The sequence below is a fragment of the Scyliorhinus torazame genome, chromosome 9 (genome assembly GCF_047496885.1).
Source record: "Scyliorhinus torazame isolate Kashiwa2021f chromosome 9, sScyTor2.1, whole genome shotgun sequence".
Classification (NCBI taxonomy): domain Eukaryota; kingdom Metazoa; phylum Chordata; class Chondrichthyes; order Carcharhiniformes; family Scyliorhinidae; genus Scyliorhinus; species Scyliorhinus torazame.
Genome location: NC_092715.1, coordinates 53237804 through 53258409, shown reverse-complemented (window position 1 = coordinate 53258409; position 20606 = coordinate 53237804). Strand labels below are relative to the sequence as shown.

The 20606-nt window shown below is 45.8% G+C and overlaps 1 protein-coding gene across 2 annotated transcripts in view; it reads left to right on the top strand.

Annotated features, from left to right (window-relative positions):
* The window catches only part of LOC140429987 (ufm1-specific protease 2-like), a 140236-nt gene that overhangs the window by 99951 nt on the left and 19679 nt on the right, over nucleotides 1-20606 (top strand). Inside the window, exon 8 of one of the 2 annotated variants that reach the window (XM_072517563.1) lies at nucleotides 4828-4992. The exons of the other annotated variant lie outside the window; for it this stretch is intronic. Within the exon in view, the coding sequence (XP_072373664.1) occupies nucleotides 4828-4992 (165 nt within the window). The remainder of the gene's footprint in view (nucleotides 1-4827; nucleotides 4993-20606) is intronic. 2 annotated transcript variants of the gene reach the window in all.

Sequence of the window (20606 nt, the reverse complement as noted above, 5' to 3'; positions counted from 1 at the left end):
AACGGAGAATCCCGCTGCAGGGAGGGTGCGCTGCGCTGGAATACGTGACTGACGGACTGGAGAATGCCACCCCTTGCCTTTCACCTTAAAATTGTATCTCCTTGTTACTGAATCTTCAACTAAGGGGAACAGCTGCTTTCTATCAACCCTGTCCATGCCCCTCAATCTTAATATACCTCAATCAGGTCCTCCCTCAGCCTTATCTGCTCTAAAGAAAACAATCCGCGCTTATCCAGCTTCTCATCAAAGCTAAAACGGTCCATCCCAGGCAACATCGTGGTGAATCTTCTCTGCACCATCTCATGCAATCACATCCTTCCTATAGTGCGGTGACCAGAACTGAACACAGAACTCCAGATGTGACCTAACCAAAGTCCTGTACAGCTCCAACATAACCTCCCTACTCATATAAATCTATGCCACGACTGATAAAGGCCAGTGTCTCTTGTGCCTTCTGAATTACTCTATTAACCTATATTGCCACCTTCAGGGATCTGTGGACAAGCACCCCAAAATCCCTCTGTTCCCCTGAGCTTCCTACTGTCTGGCCAATGATTGAGTACTCCCTTGTCATGTTACCTCACTTCACAATTTTCAGGATCAAATTCCATTTGCCCCTGATCTGCTCATCTGACCAACCCATCTATATCCTCCTGTAACCCAAGGCCTTCTTCTTCACTGTCAACCCAGCCCGCCAATCTTTGTGTCATCTGCAAACCTTATCCCCCCTACATTTTCTTTTATATTGTTAATATATATCACAAACAATAAAAGACCCAGCACTGATCCCTGTGGTAACACCAGCCTCCGGTCACACAAACAGCCTTCTATCACCACCTTCTGTCTCCTATCACTAAGCCAATTTTGGATCCAACTTGCCACGTTACCTTGGATCTCATGTGCTTTTACCTTCTTTATCTTTATCCCCCTTGGGGACCTTGTCATATAAACCACATCGACCTCACTGCCCTCATCTACACACCCTCTCAGAAAGTTCAATCAAATTTGTTAAGCATGACTTCCCTCTGACAAAGCCATGCTGACTGTCCCTGATAAAACTTCCCCTCTCCCAAGTGGAGGTTGATTCTATCCTTCAGAATTTTCTCCAATAGTTTTCCTACCTATGATGTGAAACTTTCTGGTCTGTAATTCCCTGGTTTTTCTCTATGACCCTTCTTGAAAAGTGGAAGCACATTAGCCTTCCTTTGGTACCTTCCCTGTGAGCAGAAAATAATTAAACATTTGAGTCAGAGTCCCTGTAGTATCCTCCATTCCTTCCCACCACAGCGAGGGATACACTCATCTGGGCCTCAGGGTTTGTCTACTCTTAAGCCCTCCAAAACCTCCAGTACCTCCTCATTCCCCATGTCAAACTGCTCAAGAGCCTCATAATTCCCCTGTCTGAATTGTGTACCGACATCCTACTTCTCCAAAGTAAAGACAGATGTAAAGTATTCTTTTAACATCCTACCAATATCATCCAGCTCGACACATAGGTTACCCCCCTGGTCTCTACTCTTTCACTGGTTATCCTCTTCCCCTCGATATACTTATGAACATCTTGGAATTTTCTCTAATCTCACTGGCCAGTGCTTTTTAATTGTCCATCTTTGCTCTCCTAATTGCTTTTTTGAGACCCCCCACACTTGCTATACTCCACGAGGACCTCGATAAATGTGTTCCCTTTGTACCTGTTATAAGCTTCTCTTTTTCTTCCTGTCCAATCCTGAATATTCCTAGACATCCAGGATTCTCTGGATTGTTGCTCCTACATTTCCCCCTAAAGGGATTATGTTGGACCTGCACTCTCGCTAATTCCAATTTGAACACTCCCCACTGTTCTGTTGTAGATTTACCCAGAAGTAGCTGTTCCTAGTCGACTTTGGCCAGATCCTGCCTTATTTTAATAAAATCAGCCTTCCGTAATCCAAAACCCTTTTTGCAAACCATCATTTTCCTTCTCCATGCCAAATTAAAAATGTATAATGTTGTGATGGCTATCACAAAAATTTCCCCCCACTGCTGCCTCGAATACCTGTCTGGCTTTGTTCTCCAGAACTAGGTCCAGCACTGCACCATCCCTTTTTGGAACTGCAACATGGTGATATGAAAAGTTCTCTCGAGTACATTTCAAGACATCTGCTCCCTGTAAACCCTTTACAATGTGATTATCCCAATTAATGTTTGGGGAAACTTAATATAATTATTCTATTATTGTTTTTATACACCTCAGCGAATTGTCTACATATCTGCTCCTCTATTTCCTGCTGACTATTTGGTGATCTATAATACACTCCCAGCATTGTGACTGCTCCCTTTTTATTCCTAAACTCTACCCCAGCAGTGTGACTGCCCCATTTTTATTCCTAAACCCTACCCACAAAGCTGCATTAGAAAACCCTTCCAAGATATTGTCCCTCCTCACTACAGACTCCTTAATTAATAATGCAACATCACCTTCTCTTTTACACTCTTTCCTGTCCTGCCTGAAGATCCTATACCGCGGAACGTTGAGTTGCCAGTCCTGGCCCTCCTTTCACCACGTCTCTGGGATGGAAACATCACAACACCATGTGTCAATACACGCTCTTAACTCATTTGTCTTACTCATGATACTCCTGGGATTAAAGTAGAGGCCATTCATCCTTGCCTTAACTCACCTGAAACTCAACATGCTTTGTCCCTATTGCATTAATACTCTGTGTCCCCTCCCCCTGCCAAACTAATTTAAATCCTTTCCAACAGCACTAGCAAACCCATCCCATTGTGGTTCAGATGCAGACCGTCCCGATTGTACAGGTCCCATCTTCTGCAGAAACAATTCCAGTGATCCAGGAATCTAAAGCCCTCCCCGCTGCACCAACTCTTGAGCCATGCATTCATCCACCCTGTTCTCCTATTTCCATACTCGCTAACACGTGGCACTGGGAGGAATCCAGAGATTGTAACCTTTGAGGTCCGCCTTTTTAGTATCATGCCTAGCTTCCTAAAGTGTTGATGTAGGGCCTTATCGCTCATTCTACTTATATCGTTGGTACAAGATGTACTGTCTGTTTGCCCTCCCCCTTCAGGATGCCCTTCAGTCACTCAGTGACATCCTAGACCCTGGCACCCAGGAGGCAACATATCATCCTGGAGTCACATCTGCAGCCACAGAAACACCTCGCTGCTCCCATGAATCCCCTACCACTATCGCTCCTGCTTTCCTCTCCCTCCCTTGCTGTACAGTCAGACTACTCGTGGTGCCAGAAGCTCGACTCTGTCTGCACTCCCAGGAGGAGCCAGCACCCTCATTAGCTTCCAAAATGGAAAACTGATTTGTGAGCGGGACCCCAGGGGACTCCTGCACTATCTGCCTGTTTCTTTTTTGATTGCCTGGTGGTCACTCATTCCCTTATTTCCTCAAGTCCCTTAAGCTGTGGTGTGACCACCTCTCTAAAGTGCTATCCACGTAACTCTCAGCTTCGTGGATGTGCCAAAGTGTCTCAGGCTGTAGCTCGAGCCTGTCATGATATCCATATTAACATATCATGGTGCAATCACACACACACTGATGGACAGGCAGTTGGACCAACCAACACACACATAACATCGCAGCCAATCACCAGTGAGAGCACACGCACTATAAAACAGGGAACACCACAGTTCCCGCTTATTCTACCAGAAGATAGCGCAGAGCACAGAGCTCACAGTGTGCCACTCTGACATAGACCATGTGCTGAGTGCCTCACTAAGATAGTGATAGGGCTGGGTCCACAGGTTAGCTGGTGAAGCACGAACCCAAGCCAGTAGTTAGTTGTTACCGTTGATTAGACAATAAAACAGAGTTGTACCATCTACAGCCGTGTTGGATCATTTGTGCATCAGAACACCCAACACGACAGAGCCCTGAAACCTGGATCTCAAGTTCTTGCATCCGGGAGAATGTCCTGCACACGGTGTCATCTCAGATGCCCCTAGGGCCCATGACTTTACACATATGACTGGTCACACATTCCACTTGGCTGACCTCACCTGCCATGATTTAAACTTGGAATTACTGGGTCCTACACACTAGCGTTGCTTATTACTTAATCTTAAATATACTCCCTTTACTTTAACTTTAGCTTCCTCCTCTTAATCTCTGACTTTTTACTTATCCCTAGATAATCCGTTATAATCTAACAGTTCTTTGCATCTTGGTCTGCAATTGCCCCTTTTGACCTGTGAAAGTAGAGAGGAGGAAAACAAGGCAGTAGAAAAGAAAGAGAAAAACCTTCCCCCTACCCCATTTCACCTAACCCCCCGCTCGCCAAACCACCAGCTCCACACTGCTCGCAGTACATTTTGCTGGATGCACTGCTTCTGTATCAGCTGTTTCGGGAACTGTTTTAACCAGATTATTTGTTAACTATACAACCTGCAGCAGGCTCAACCACGAGGAGAGACCACTTTCCTCAGCCCTAAAGAGACTTAATTCTCTACCCTTTTGAATTTAAACCCTACTAAACAGTGGATATTATCAAAGAATTAGCAGCCACTCGTACTAGATTCTAAGGCAAGAGATTGACCCTTAAACTTCCACACTTCCCAAACTACCAACTCCACTCACTGTACAAGGCTGAGATAGACAGAATTTTAACAGTAAGGAAATCAAGGTTTATGGATATAAGACGGGAAAGTGGAGTTGAGGATTATCTATTCAGACTAGCCATGAGCTCATTGAATGGTGGAGCAGATCGATGGGCTGAATGGCCCACTTCTGCCCGTATGTCTTACAGTCTATTATATGTTGACTCAATTATATGAAATTCTGATCTTACAGAAATTTTACTTACTTTGAAACAGGTTTATCTCGTGCATGGATCCTACACCTTTCACCATCGCTTGCAGGATGATTCAAATGACAGTGGATGGGGTGCTCCATACCGTTGTATACAAGTCATTATCTCCTGGTTCAACAGTCAGGGATACATTGACATAAGTTTGCCTACAGTAGAGGACTTACAGGACGTATGATCATTTTAAATCAATATTGTTTACACTTGTCTAAGCTTACTTATAGGAATCCATGAAAAACACAATTCTCATTTATTTAAAAGGGTTCTGTGTAGCTGTCATATAACATAGCACAGTGACAAAATCATCTTCTGAAAAACGCGGTTGCTGCACGATCAGATAATTTAAGCTTGAGAGCAGCAAATTATATAGCTAGATTTTCTAGATGTTTTAATAAAATTTGATAGGTGAGTTCTCAGCAAGTGGAGGGAACGCCTGGCGCTTCTGATGGCAGAGCCGATGAGGGTTTGTCATGACCCCACAAGCCAAATTAAGTAACCTAACACATCACAAGAGGCTTTCAGACCATTAGCAACTCTGTACACCTTTTTGTTATAAATGGAGACATAGCTATGTTGGGATGAGAAGCCAAACTTGGGCCCCAGGGAAATAGGGTTGGAAGGGCGATTTGGATTGAGAAGATTTGCTCATGTTTCTGAGAGTTTAAGAAATCAGGGGCAGTAAAGAAACTGGGGTGCAGATTGTGGTGAGAAAGGTAGAAGGTAACTTCTGGGTGGGAGGGTGAGCTGTGAGGAGGATGAAGAGTTCCTTCAGTGTGATTTGGACAAGTTAAGTGAGTGGGCAAATGAATGGTAGATGCAGTATAATTTGGAGAAATGTGAGGTTGTCCACTTTGATGGCGAAAACAAGAAGAAAAGACTATTATTTGAATAGCCATAAATTAGGAGAGGGGAATGTGCAACGAGACCTGGGTGTCCTCATGCACCAGTCACTGAAGGGAAGCATGCAGGCACAGCAAATAGTACACTGGTCTTCATTTCAAGAGAATTTGAGGACAGGAGCGAGGACGTCTTATTGCAATGATACAAGGCCTTGATGAAGCAGCACCTGGAATACTGTGAGCAGTTTTGGTATCCGTAACTGAGGAAGGATGTTCTTGCTCGAGAGGGAGTGCAGCAAAGGTTTACCAGATTGCTTCCTGGTATGGTGGGACATGTCGTATGAGGAGAGTATGAATCGGGAATCTGTTAGGATTGTATTCGCTGGAGTTCAGAACAATGAGGGGGGAATCATAAAGAAACCTATAAAATTCTAACAGGACTAGGCGGGATAGATGCAGAAATAATGTCCCCGATGGTGGGTGTATCCAGAACCAGGGGTCACAGTCCGAGGATAGGCGGTAGACTATTTAGGACAGAGATGAGGAGAAATTCCTTCACCCAGACAGTGGAGAGCCTGTGGAATTTGTTATCACAGGAAGAATTTATTATCACAGGTGAGGCCAAAACATTGTGGGCTAGGTACTCCATTCCTGAGACTAAGTGTTGATGTTGGGCATGATTTGTCGACTTTCACAACAGGTGCCCCTTCCACCCGGTTTTATGTTGCTTGTTTTGAATTTTAAAAAGAGAAGGGGGGGGGGGGGAAGACCCCCTTTTCTGCTATGTATTATGAAATGTCTTTTTTACTTCCTGTTTTTTTTTTCTGTGTGCACATTTGTAAGTATATCATGTATAAAATCCAATAAAAACATTTTTAAAACGTTTGCGGGTGACACGAAGATTGGCGGAGTTGTTGATAGTGTGAGGATACAACAGGATATAGATAGATTAGAGGCTTGGGCACAGAAAGGCAGGTGGAGTTTAATCCAGACAAATGCAAGGTGATGCATTTTGGATGATCAAATCTAGGTATGAATTATACTGTAAATGGTAGAACCCTTAGGAACATTAACACACAGAGGGATCTGGGCGTGCAGGTCCACAGTTCCCTAAAAGTGGCAGCACAGGTAGTCAAGCTGATTTAGAAGGCATATGACTTGCTTGCATTCATCAGCTAGGGCACTGAGTACAAGAGTTGGGAAATCATGTTGCTGCTATATAAAACCTTGGTTGGGCCACATTTGGAGTATTGCATGCAGTTTTGGTCACCACATTATCAGAAGGACATGGAAGCTTTGGAGAGAGTGCAAAGAAGGTTCACCAGGATGTTGCCTGGTCTTGAGGGTGATGGCTATGAGGAGAGGTTGAATAAAATAGGATTGTTTTCACTGGAACGACGGAGCCTGAGGGGAGACCTGATAGAGGTCTATAAATTGAGAGGCATAGACAGTGTGGATAACCAGAGGCTTTTTTCAAGGGTGGAAGTGTCAATTACAAGGAGGCACAGGTTCAAGGTGAGAGGAGGAAAGTTTAAGGGAGATGTGTGGGGTAAGGTTTCATGCAGAGAGTGGTGGGTGCCTGGAATGCGCTGCCAGAGGATGTGGTGGAAGCAGGCACATCAGCAACATTTAAGAGGCATCTGAATGGGTACATGACTGGGAAGGAAATAGAGGGATACAGACTGAGTAAAGGCAGAAGGTTTTTTTTTTAGTTAGGACATCATGATCGGCACAGCATTGAAGGGCCGAAGGGCCTGTTCCTGTGCTGTACTTTTTTTTGTTCTTTGTTCTAACTATTCTAATCTTGTTTTCCAGTAATTTTCCCACAGCCTTGTATGACTTGACATTGCAAGTGCACATCTAAACACTTAAATGTTTTGAGGGTTTCTGCCTCCACCACACTTTCAGGCAGAGAGTTCCAGACTCCCACCACCCTCTGGGTGAAAACATTTTCCCTCACCTCCCCTCTTAACCTCCTGCCCTTTACCTTAGATTGCTTCACAGCTCCAGGGTCCCAGGTTCGATTCCGGCTTGGGTCACTGTCTGTGCGGAGTCTGCACATCCTCCCCGTGTGTGCGTGGGTTTCTTCCGGGTGCTCCGGTTTCCTCCCACAGTCCAAAGATGTGCAGGTTAGGTGGATTGGCCATGATAAATTGCTCTTAGTGTCCAAAATTGTCCTTAGTGTTGGGTGGGGTTACTGGGTTATGGGGATAGGGTGTAGGCGTTGACCTTGGGTAGGGTGCTCTTTCCAAGAGCTGGTGCAGACTCGATGGGCCGAATGGCCTCCTTCTGCACTGTAAATTCTATGATCCATGATCTATGCCCCCTGGTCATCGATCCTTCCAACAAGGGAAAGGTTTCTTCCTGTCTATCCATGCCGTCATAATTTTATACATCTCAATCATGTTGCATCTCAGTCTCCTCTGCTTTGAGGAAAACAACCCCAGTCTATCCAATCTCTCTTCAGAGCTAAAACTCTCAGCCCAGGCAACATCCTGGTAAATCTCCTCTGCACTCATTCCAGTGATATTACATCCCTCCTATAATGTGGATTCCTGAACTGCACACTATACTTTAGCTGTGGCCTTACAAAGTTTTATACAGTTCCAGCATAACCTCCCTGCTCTTAAACTCTATGCCTCAGCTAATAAAGGCATATGTAGCATATGCCTTCTTAACCACTTCATCCATCTGCTTTGCTACCTTAAGGGATTGGTGTACATGTATACCAAGACCCATCTGATCCTCGGTGCTTCCCAGGATCCTACCATTCATCACATATTCCCTTGCCTTTTTTGTCCTGCCAAGTGCATCACTTCACACTTATCTGGATTGAATTTGATTTGCCACTGACCAGCCCATCTGACCACCCTGACAATATCCTCCTTTAATCTAAGGCTATCATCCTCCCTGTTTACCACCCTACCAATTTTCATTCCATCCGCGAACTTACTGATCAACCATAAGACCTAGGAGCAGAATTAGGCCTCTCGGCCCATCGCATCTGCTCCGCCATTCAATCATGGCTGATATTTTTCTCATCCCCATTGTCCTGCCTTCTCCCCATAACCCCTGATCTCCTTGCTGATCAAAAGTCTATTGCTCTCTGTTTTATCTTCTGATTTGGCCTCCACAGCCTTCTGCGGCAAAGAGTTCCACAGATTCACCACCCTCTGGCTGAAGAAATTCCGAGACACTCAGTGATTTGGCCTCCACAGCCTTCTGCGGCAAAGAGTTCCACAGATTCACCACCCTCTGGCTGAAGAAATTCCTCACCATCTCTGTTTTAAAGGATCGCCCCTTTAGTCTGAGATTGTGTACTCTGTTTCTTGTTTTTCCTACCAGTGGAAACATTCTCTCCAGGTCCACTCTATCCAGGCCACGCAGCATCCTGTAAGTTTCAATAAGATCCGCCCGCACCCTTCTAAACTCCAACGAGTACAGACCCAGAGTCCTCAACCGTTCCTCATACGACAAACTCTTCATTCCAGAGATCATTCTTGTGAACCTCCTCTGGACGTTTTCCAAGGCCAGCGCATCCTTCCTTAGATACGGGGCCCAAAACTGCTCACAATACTCCAAATGGGGTTTGACCAGAGCCTTATAGAGCCCCAGAAGTACATCCCTGGTCTTGTATTCTAGCCCTCTCGACATGAATGCTAACATTGCATTTGCCTCCTAATTGCCAACTGAACCTACACATTAACCTTAAGAGAATCGTGAACAAGGACTCCCAAGTCCCTTTGTGTTTCTGATTTCCTAAGCATCTTTCCATTTAGAAAATAGGCTATGCCTCCATTTCTCCTTCCAAAGTGCATAACCTCACACTTTTCCACATTGTATTCCATCTGCCACTTCCTTGCCCACTCTTCTAGCCTGACCAAGTCGTTCTGAATACTACTTGCCCCTCTGCAGATCTTTGTATCATCTGCAAACCTTGCAACCGTGCCTTCAGTTTCTTCCTCCAGATCATTAATGTATATTGTGAAAAGTTGTGGTCCCAGCACTGACCCCTGAAGTACACCACTAGTCACCGGTTGCCATCCTGAAAAAGACCCCTATATCCCCACTCCCTGCCTTCTGTATTCATGTCTAAAACATTTATATAAAACACAACCAGCAAGGGCCCCAACACTGATTCCTGTGGACATCACTGGACACAAGCTTCCAGACAGAAAAACATCCTACTGCTTCCTGCCGCTCACCCAATTCTGGATCCAATTGGCCAAATTTCCTTGGATCCCATGGGTACTTAACCTTGTTATCAGTCTCCCATGTGGGGCCTTATCAAGAGTGATGCTGAAGTCCAAGTAGACTATGTCAAAGTCATTGGTCACACATCTGGTCACTTCTTCGAAAAATTCAATCAAGTTGTCAGACATGACCTTCCCTTAACAAAACCATGCTGACTGTTCTCGATTAATCCCTGCCTCTCCGAATGCAGATTAATGCAGGCAATAGATCTCTAAAGCCAGCTGTTGGTCGGAGGTAATACCTATAACTATGTGCACTGATAGACAACTATATACATTGATGTGTACATGCATATCATCACATCACAAATTTGATTGAGTTTTTTGAAGTGGTAACCAAGAAGGTAGACCTCTTTATTCTAGAACTCTCCCCAACATCCTGCCATTAACTGAGTAGGTCCTGCCCCGATTCGATTTACCAAAATACATCACCTCACATTATATTAATTAAACTCTGAATTAAACTCCATCGGCCATTCATCGGCCCATTAGCCCAATTGATCAAGATCCCATTGCAATCCTCGATAATCATCTTTACTGTCCACTATGCCATCAATCTTGGTGTCATCTGCAAACTTACGAACCATGCCTCCTAAATTCTCATCCAAATCATTAATATAAATAACAGTGGAGGCAGCACAGATCCCTGAGACACACCGTTGGTCACAGGCCTCCAGTTTGAAAAACAACCCTCTACAACCACCCTTTGTCTTCTGTCATCAAGCCAATTTTGTATCCAATTGGCTACCTCACCTTGGATCCCATGAGATTTAACCTTATGCACCATGCTGTACCTTGTCAAAGGCCTTGATAAAGTCCATGTAGGCAACGTCAACTGCACTGCCCTTATCTACCTTCTTGGTTACCCCTTCAAAAAACTCAATCAAATTCATGAGATATGATTTTCCACTCACAATGCCATGCTGGCTGTCCTTAATCAGTCCTTGCTTCTCTAAATGCCCGTAGATCCTGTCTATCAGAATACCTTCTGACAATTTACCCACCACAGACGTTAGGCTCACCGGTCTGTAGTACCCAGGCTTTTCCCTGCGGCGTTTCTTAAACAAAGGCAGAACATTTGCTACCCTCCAATCTTCAGGTACCTCACCTGTGGCTATTAACGATTCAAATATCTCTGCTAGGGAACTCACAATTTCCTCCCTAGCCTCCCATGGCGTCCTGGGATACACTTAATCAGGATTTACCTATCTTAATGCGTTTTAAGACTTCCATCACCTCCTTCTCTGTAATGTGTACACTCCTCAAGACATCACTATTAATTTCCCCAAGCTCCCTAACATTCATGCCTTTCTCTACAGTAAATACCGATGAAAATATTTATTTAGGATCTAACCCATCTCTTGTGGATCCGCACATAGATGACCTTGTAGATCCCTAAAAGGCCCTACTCTCTCCCTAGTTACTCTTTTGCCCTGTCTGTATTTGTAGAAGCTCTTTGGATTCTCCTTTGCCTTATCTGCCAAAGCAATCTCATGTCCCCTTTTTGCCCTCCTGATTTCTTTCAACTCTACTCCGACGACCTCCAGACTCTTCAAGGGATCCACTTGATCCCAGCTGCCTACTCATGTCATATGCTTTCTTCTTATTTTTGACCAGGGCCTCAATATCCCAAGTAATCCAGCGTTCCCTACTTCTACCAGCCTTGTCCTTCACTCCAAAAGGAATGTACTTATCCTGAACCGGTTAACACACTTTTGAAAGCTTCCCACTTACCAGCAGTCCCTTTGCCTGCTAACAGACTCCCCCAATCAACCTTTGAAAGTTCCTGCCTGATACCATCAAAATTGGCCTTGCCCCAATTTAGAATGTTAACTTTTGGACCAGACCTATCATTCCTCATAGCTAACTTAAAACTAATTGAATTATGGTTACTGTCCCAAAGTGATGCTTCTCTAGCACTTCTGTCACCTGCTGTTCCTTATTTCCAAGAGGAGGTCAAGTTTTTCCCCCTCTCGGGCCATCCACATACTGAATGAGAAATTTCTCCTGAATACACTCAACAAATTTACCTCCATCCAAGCCCCTCAGGCTATGGCTGTCCCAGTCAATGTTGGGAAAGTTAAAGTCCCCAACTATTTTTCATGCAGCTATCTGTAATCTCCTTAAATATTTTCTTCTCAATTTCCCGCTGACTATTTGGCGGCCTGGAGTACAATCCTATCAAACTGATCTCTCCCTTGTTAATTTTCAGTTCTACCCATATAGACTCAGTGGGTCAATCCTCGGATATATCCCCTCTCAGTACTGCCATGATATTCTCCCTAATCAAAAACGCAACTGCCCCTCCTCTCTTACCTCCTGTTCTATCTTGTACCCTGGAGCATTGAGCTGCCAGTCCTGCCTCTCCCTTAGCCATGTTTCAGTATAGCTATAATATCCCAGTCCCATGTACTCATCCATGCCTTGAGTTCATCAGCCTTGCCCATCAGGCCTCTTGCATTGAAATAAATGCAGTTTAATCTAGACTTCCCTTGCTCTCTGCTCTGCTTTGTCAGACCATCTGTCCAGTCATGTTTTGTACACTCCCCCTGTGTTTTATTTCTCTTAGCCTTACTGGACCCATTAACTGATTTCTCCACAGTGTTATGGGTCCGGGTTGACAGAACCCCAAAGTGTTTCATGGAGTTCAACCGACCCACAACTTTTAATAGATTGTGGTGTGGGAAGCACACGGAGTTTATTCTATGAACTCAAGTTAACCTTTCAAAAACAAACATTGAATATCTTAACACCCATTACTTCAAAGATAACCCCAAAAGACTACAACACTAAATAATCCTTCAAACTGTTCCTTTAAACATCCAAAAGACTTCAAACCTTCAAAAATAAAAACACATTTGGTTACATTCAATATATTTATAGTCTTTGGATTGCAGACATCAACGGTCCAGCTCTGTGTTTCTTCCTGCAGCTCTCAGCAAAACACACAGACACTCCCAGCTGCCTTTTCAAGCTGAAACTCAAAAAAGCAGAAGTGAGCTCAGCTTCCCCCACCCGCTGACATCACTTCAGTAATATGATCAGCTCCATTTCATAAAGGTACATTGCTTAAACATCCATTTCTTAAAGGTACTCTCACATGACAACAGTCTCAGTACTCTGTACTGTGACCCTTTTGATTTATGACTTTGGTTTCTCTGCTTTTCACTTTTCCCCTTACTGCCTTTTGTTTCTGTCCCCACTTTACTCCCCAAGACTTCCTGCATCAGTTTCCATCCCCTGCCACATTAGTTTAAACCTTCCCCAACAGCACTAGCAAACCCTCACCCTAGGACATTGGTTCCAGTCCTGCCCAGGTGAATTGGACATTCTGAATTCTCCCTCTGTACCCGAACAGGCGCCAGAATGTGGTGACTAGGGGCTTTTCAGAGTAACTTCATTGCAGTGTTAATGTAAGCCTACTTGTGACAATAAAGATTATTATTATTATTATAGCTGGTCCCAGGATGGAAGACCTAACTGATTGTAAGTTTCTCTCAAAGAACAAAGAACAATACGGGATAGGAACACGCCCTTTGGCCCTCCAAGCCTGTACCAGTCATGATACTAAACCTGGTCAAAATCCTCAGCATTTCCTTGTGCCTTATCCCTCTATACCCATCCTATCCATGTGTTTGTCAAGATGCCTTTTGAACGCTATTAATGTGCTGCTTTCACAACCTCCCCTGGCAATGCATTCCAGGCACTAACCACCCTCTGTGTAAAAAAACCTGCCTCGCACATCTCCTCTAAACCGTGCCCCATGGTCCTTAAATCTATGCCCCCTGGTGACTGACCCCTCCACCCTGGGAAAGAGTGCCTGCCCATCCAATCTATACATGCCCCTCATAATCTTGTCGACCTCTAACAGGTCACCCCTCAACTTCCGTCTTTCCAATGAAAACAGTCTGAGTCTATTCAGCCCCTCCACTTAGCCAACACCTTCCAGACCAGGCAACATCCTGGTAAACCTTCTCTGCACCCTCTCCAAAGCCTCCACATCCTTCTGGTAGTGTGGCGACCAGAATTTAGTGCAGTATTCCAAGTGTGGCCTTACCAAGGTTCTATACAACTATAGCATGACTTGCCAGATAAATGCCACTCAGCTGCATTTTGCCCTCCCCTTCTGAGCAACAGAGCCAGTTGTGGTGCCACTGTTCAGGCTGCTGTTGTTGTTTTCCCCTGATAGGCTATCCCCCCACAACAGTATCGAACACGGTAAACCCGTGGAGAGGGGGACATCCACAGGGGATTCCTGCACTGCTGTCCTTTCTAGCGATCACCCATCTCTCTGCCTGCACCTTGGATGTGACCACGTCTCTATAACTCCTATCTATGACGCTTTCCACCACCTGCAAGCTCCTAAGTGCATCCAGCTGCTGCTCCAACCGAAACACGCGGTCTGTGAGGAGCTGCCATTGGTTATATTTGCTACAGACGTAGTCAACCGGAACGCTGGAAGTGTCATGGATCTGCCACATCGCACAGAGCATTGCATCCCGCTGAGTGACATTTAAGCACTAGTTAATTAATTCAAAATAATCACTTAAATCGTTATTAGATTAAGTTATGATTAACTATCTGGTCCCTGGCACCAGATTTTTTTACTGTAAAATTTAAATGCTCAATACTAATCTCTGCCCTCAGGTTTAGTTACTCATCTACCCAGTTAAGTAATTAGTTTAAATTCGTTTTTTCAATGTGTTTATTTCAAATTTAGCACTGATTTCCTACCAGCCAATCAAGTCACAGCTTTACTGTGATGTCAATTTGTTCCCCCTCCCACAATTTGAAAACACAAAGAGACAGAGACACAAATATCACTTACTTCCTGAGACTGCAGTCCCAATTTCTCCCACTCAGCTCCGCTCCCGACATCATAGAATTTACAGTGCAGAAGGAGGCCATTCAACCCGTCGAGTCTGCACCAGCTCTTGGAAAGAGCATCCTACCCAAGGTCAACACCCCACCCTATCCCCATAAACCAGTAACCCCACCCAACACTAAGAGCAATTTTGGACACTAAGGGCAATTTATCATGGCCAATCCACCTAACCTGCACATCTTTGGACTGTGGGAGGAAACCGGAGCACCCGGAGGAAACCCACGCACACACAGGGAGGATGTGCAGACTCCGCACAGACAGAGACCCAAGCCGGAATCGAACCTGGGACACTGGAGCTGTGAAGCAATTGTGCTATCCACAATGCTACCGTGCTGCCCGATATGAAGGACTTACCTGCCTTACCTGCGACTCACCAATCAGTTCTCTCCCTTGTAGTCACCTGCAGCAGGACAAGGCCACTGTCTGGAAATTTGTGCAATAAATCAAAGGATAAAAGACAACTCTTCCCCACTCAGCCTCAATTGCCACCCAGCTTCAAATTCCCAAACTCACTCTTACATATAGAACATAGAACATAGAACAGTACTTAGATAGGGTGGACGTAGGGAAGTTGTTTCCATTAGCAGGGGAGACTAGGACTCGGGGGCACAGCCTTAGAATAAAAGGGAGTCATTTTAGAACAGAGATGAGGAGAAATTTCTTCAGCCAGAGAGTGGTGGGTCTGTGGAATTCATTGCCACAGAGGGCGGTGGAGGCCAGGACGTTGAGTGTCTTTAAGACAGAAGTTGATAAATTCTTGATTTCTCGAGGAATTAAGGGCTATGGAGAGAGAGCGGGTAAATGGAGTTGAAATCAGCCATGGTTGAATGGTGGAGTGGACTCGATGGGCCGAATGGTCTTACTTCCGCTCCTATGTCTTATGGTCTTATAGTACAGCACAGTGCAGGCGCTTCGACCCACGATGTTGTGCCGACCTTTTATCCTAATCTGAGATCAACCTAACCTACACCCCTTCAATTCACCCATGACAACAACTCTGTTATTTCTGCCCTTTTCCAAGATCTGCCACCCAATCTGTCCCTCTATCTCTCTGCTGCTATTGGCGGATCTATAGAAAACTCCCAATAAAGTGACTGCTCCTTTCTTGTTTCTGACTTCCACCCATACTGACTCAGTAGGCACATCCTCCTCAACTACCTCCTTTTCTGCAGCTGTGATGCACTCCCTAATTAACAGTGACACTCTCCCTCCTCTTTTACCTCCCTCCCTATTCTTCTGAAAACATCTAAACCCCGGAACATCTAGCAAATATTCCTGCCCCTGTGAAATCCATGTCTCCATATTGGCCACAACATTGTAGTTCCAAGTACTGATCCATGCTCTCGGTTAATCGCCCTCATTCCTGACACTCCTTGCATTGAAACAGACACATTTTAACCCATTCCACTGAGTGCAACTTTGCCCTATCAACAGTCTACCCTTCCTCACAGACTCGCTGCATACTATTTCTGCCTGATCAACAGCAACCCTATCCTCTGATCCATAGCTCTGGTTCCCATCCCCCTGCCAAACTAGTTTAAACCCTCCCGAAGAGCTCTAGCAAACCTCCCACCCTGGATATTGGTGCCCCTCCAGTTTAGGTGCAATCTGTCCTTCATGTACAGGTCCCACCTTCCCCAGAAGATATCCCAATGATCCACATATCTGAAGCCTTCCCTCCTGCACCAGCCCTGTAGACACGTGTTCAGCTGCACTCACTCTCTGTTCCTTGCCTCACTTGCACGTGGCACCGGTAGCAATCCTGAGATTACTACTCTGCTTATCCTGCTCTTTAGCTTCCACCCTAACTCCCCAGAACATACATACATGCATACAGTGCAGAAAGAGGCCATTCGGCCCATCGAGTCTGCACTGACCCACTTAAGCCTTCACTTCCACCCTTTCCTCGTAACCCAATAACCCCGCCGAACCTTTTTGGTCACTGAGGGCAATTTATCATAGCCAATCCACCTAACCCGCACGTCTTTGGACTGTGGGAGGAAACTGGAGCACCCGGAGGAAACCCACGCAGACACAGGGAGAACGTGCAGCCTCCGCACAAACAATTACCCAGCAGGGAATCGAGCCTGGGACCCTGGCGCTGTGAAGCCACAGTGCTATCCACTTGTGCTACCTTGCTGCCCCAAATCACCTTTTTGATCCTCATCCTTTTTCTCAGCTATGTCATTGGTGCCTATGTGCACCACAACTGCTGGGTGCTCCCCCTCCCCCTTAAGAATCCTGTAGACTCGATCTGAGACATCTCTGACTGATTAGATCTACCATGCGGAATTAGTGAGGTCTTGCGACACTAAAATTCAGTAGAAATTTGAGTTAAACTTCTCGGATGCAAACAAGAATCTTTATTGCCTCTATTTGATTACAATTGAGAGAAACTTAAATCTAGTCTCAATAAAGTCTGGCTAGCAAAAGGACTTAAAGAGAAGTAACTTATAAACAATTTAACTTTCAAAATAATACAGAAATGGTTTCTTGCTTACGGCAAAACAGCTTGCATTTACTTCAAGAGTTAGAGTGGAAAAGTGAAAATATGAAAAATAGAGATAGCAAATAGTTTAGATCAAAGTATAGGATGATCCCGGAATAAAGATGGCCGTACGGACCATCATGTTTCTAGGAAACCTTATCTATCTTGAGCCACCTATCTACACCTCTACGTCGTCCTAATTGGTTTGGGTTAGAATCAAATGTATTTGATTTGACGGTTAGCTGTCAATCCTTAAGGTGCAACAAAAATTCTGAATGTTTCATGTTTGAATATTTGTGTGTGTTATGGAATGCGATTCTGTGCTATTATCAAGACTAGTTTTTACTGGTTTTCTGCTGACTTCGCTTTATCCACATTATGAACAATAGTGCCTTCATGTTGCTATGGAGCCTGCTTTGTCCTTGATCAGATTACTGGTACAGCTCATTTCTTAATGTCAAACTGTCTTTGAAAATATGTTTGTTAGAACAATAGCTTTTTCATCTTTGCCCAGTAAAAATGTTGTTTTAATCTCTAATTAGATTTTGCATGTGTCAGGCTTTTTGTGTGTCTGTTGAAGCTATGTGTTTTATCATGACCTGAGGTTATGAGTGCTGAAATCCTCAATTTAAAATGGATATTAAAACTGGGCCTTAATATTTACACTAAATAGCCTTCTTTTACCTATCAGATCTATCAGGAAATAGTCGATTCCTATCACTGACCCTGGCAACCGGGAAGCAACATACCTTCCGGGAGTCTCGTTCGTGACCACAGAATCTCCTATCCGTTCCCCAAACCATTTATTATCCTATCACTGTTGCTTTTCTATTCTCCCACCCCCCCTCCCCTTCTGAGCCACAGAGCCAGGCTCAGTGCCAGAGACCTGGCCGTTGGGGCGTTCCCCCCGGTAGGTCATCCCCCCCCAACAGCATCCAAAACGGTATATTGTTTTGAAGGGGAACGGCCACGAGGGATCCCTGCACTGTCTGCCCGTTCTTTTTCCTTCCCCTGATGTAACCCTGCTACTCTTGTCCTGCACCTTGGGTGTGGCTACAACCCTGTAACTCCTCTCTACCACCCCCTCTGCCTCCCGGATGATCCGAGGTTCATCCAGCTCCAGCTCCAGTTCCCTAACGCGGTCTCGGAGGAGCTGGAGTTGGGTGCACTTCCCGCTGGTGTAGTCAGTGGGGGCACCAGTGGTGTCCCTCACTACCCACATCCTACAGGAGGAGCATGCAACTGCCCTAGCCTCCATCCCCTCTGATCTGAATTCCCAAACAGATTTAAAAGGAAAAAAAAGATTAAACTCCCATTAGGCCCTTAAAAAAATTATATATATATACTGCTGCTACTCTCTCGTGAACCCTCTTAAATTGGTGATTCTGCTAAATGATACAAAGATAGCTGGCTGCCTCCAAAAAAACACGAGCAAAACAAACAACTCTTACCTTACCGAATGTAGCTGCCCTGTGAACCAACTGGAACTCCGCCCTCCGACTCGACTCCCAGTCAGCTGCACTCTCGGCTCCCGGCTCCCTTCTCGCTCTTTGAGGAAATGAAATGAAAGGAGCACCTTACTCCCTCCTCACCTAACTCCCTCAGTCACCAAACTCTCACTATAGCACTCAAATGCACCCAAATTCAGCACTCCAATGCAAACAATTCTTCTGCAATTCTTTCCAGATACAAAAATGTTTGCTGGAGTTGGTCTACTGGAGGCTGCCCCCACTGTGTTTGCTGCAGCTGAGGCGGACAGATGCCATCTGAGGCAGCTGAGGCAGCAGGGTCATCGCAGGCTGGAGGTGGCACCATATGTGCGGACGACAGCCGCACAACCTCAAAACCTGGCTGCCCATCAGATTGAGGAGGGGGCCAGAAGGGAAGGCCAGCAGCGTGCCAGGGTGTACAGAGTTGTTGGTTCTTCAAAGAAGTGACGACTGAATATGCTGCAGAAGACTGCGTCTCAACAGAGAGACAACGCCTCGCGGACATGGCGCCACTTGGAGGAGGATACCTGCTCCTGGTTGCCGTGAAGGTTTGCTGCAGCCCTAAATATCTACACCACCGGGTCAATCCAGGGCTCAAGCTGGGACCTTAGTGGCATTTCGCAGCCACTTACCGCAGCTGCAACTGGGAAATGACTGATGCTCTGTATGCCTAGGCATCCGAATATATCACCTTCGACCTGCACCAGGCCCACTAAGATGCCCGAGCTTCAGGATTCGCTTCCAATGCCGGAATGCCCCAGCTCCAGGGAGCCAGCGATGGCACGCATGTTGCCTTGCGAATACAGGGGCATCAGGGAGTTCCCTATATAAACCGGAAGGGGTTCAACTCCCTGAATGTTCAGACCGTGTGTGGCCACTAGCTGAGAATCATACACATTTGTGCCCGCTATCTTTGGAGTGTGCACGATAGCTACATCCTGGGACACTCGGAGATCCCTGGTGTCTTCGAGGATCACCCCAGGATGGCGGGTTGGCTCGCCGGGGACAAAGCCGGCATGGTGGCACAGTGGTTAGCATGCTTCCTCACAGCGTGAGGGACCCGGGTTCAATTCCAGCCTTGGGTGACTATCTGTGTGGAGCTTGCACGTTCTCCCCATGCCTGTGTGGGTTTCCTTCGGGTGCTCCGGTTTCCTCTCACAGTCCAAAGATGTACATTTTAGGTGGATTGACTATGCTAAATTGCTCCCTCGTGTCCAAAGGTTAGGTGGGGTGGCAAGGATAGGGTGGGGAAGTGGACCTCGGTTAGGGTGCTCTTCTGGAGTGCTCCTCTGATGCTACTCAGGATCTAATTAAGTCTGACTCCTGTCTTTCTGCTGACAGCGTGCTCACACCCATCCTCACGATGGTCTGCATCCGGGGCTTTTGGTTATGGAACAGCTGGAGTGAGCTCCAGGGGCCGATGAGTGATTTGGAACTGCCAGTCTTGGAGGCTCCCCATTGTCTGTACCATGGTGTCACTGTCATCAGTGATGGTCCTTAGTGACTGGACCACGCTCTGGAGTGTCTCGATAATGTGCATCTGTGCCTGTGACATGTCCCTCAGCAACTGAGACATGGTGTCGAGGTCCTCAGCCATGGTCGTCACAGACTGAGTAACGGCCTTGACACTACCACTCATGACTCGGACACCGTACTCCAGGTTTTCCACTGCGGTCACCACCCTCGCAGTGTTGGCCTCGGTGCCACGCAATGTCAGAACCTGAAGGCTTTGGGACTCCTCCAATCGGCCTTGCATTCAGTGGAATGTCGCTGACATTACCTCCTGAATCTCAAGGCTGTGTCGTATCATCCGTATCAGCTCTGAGAGAAT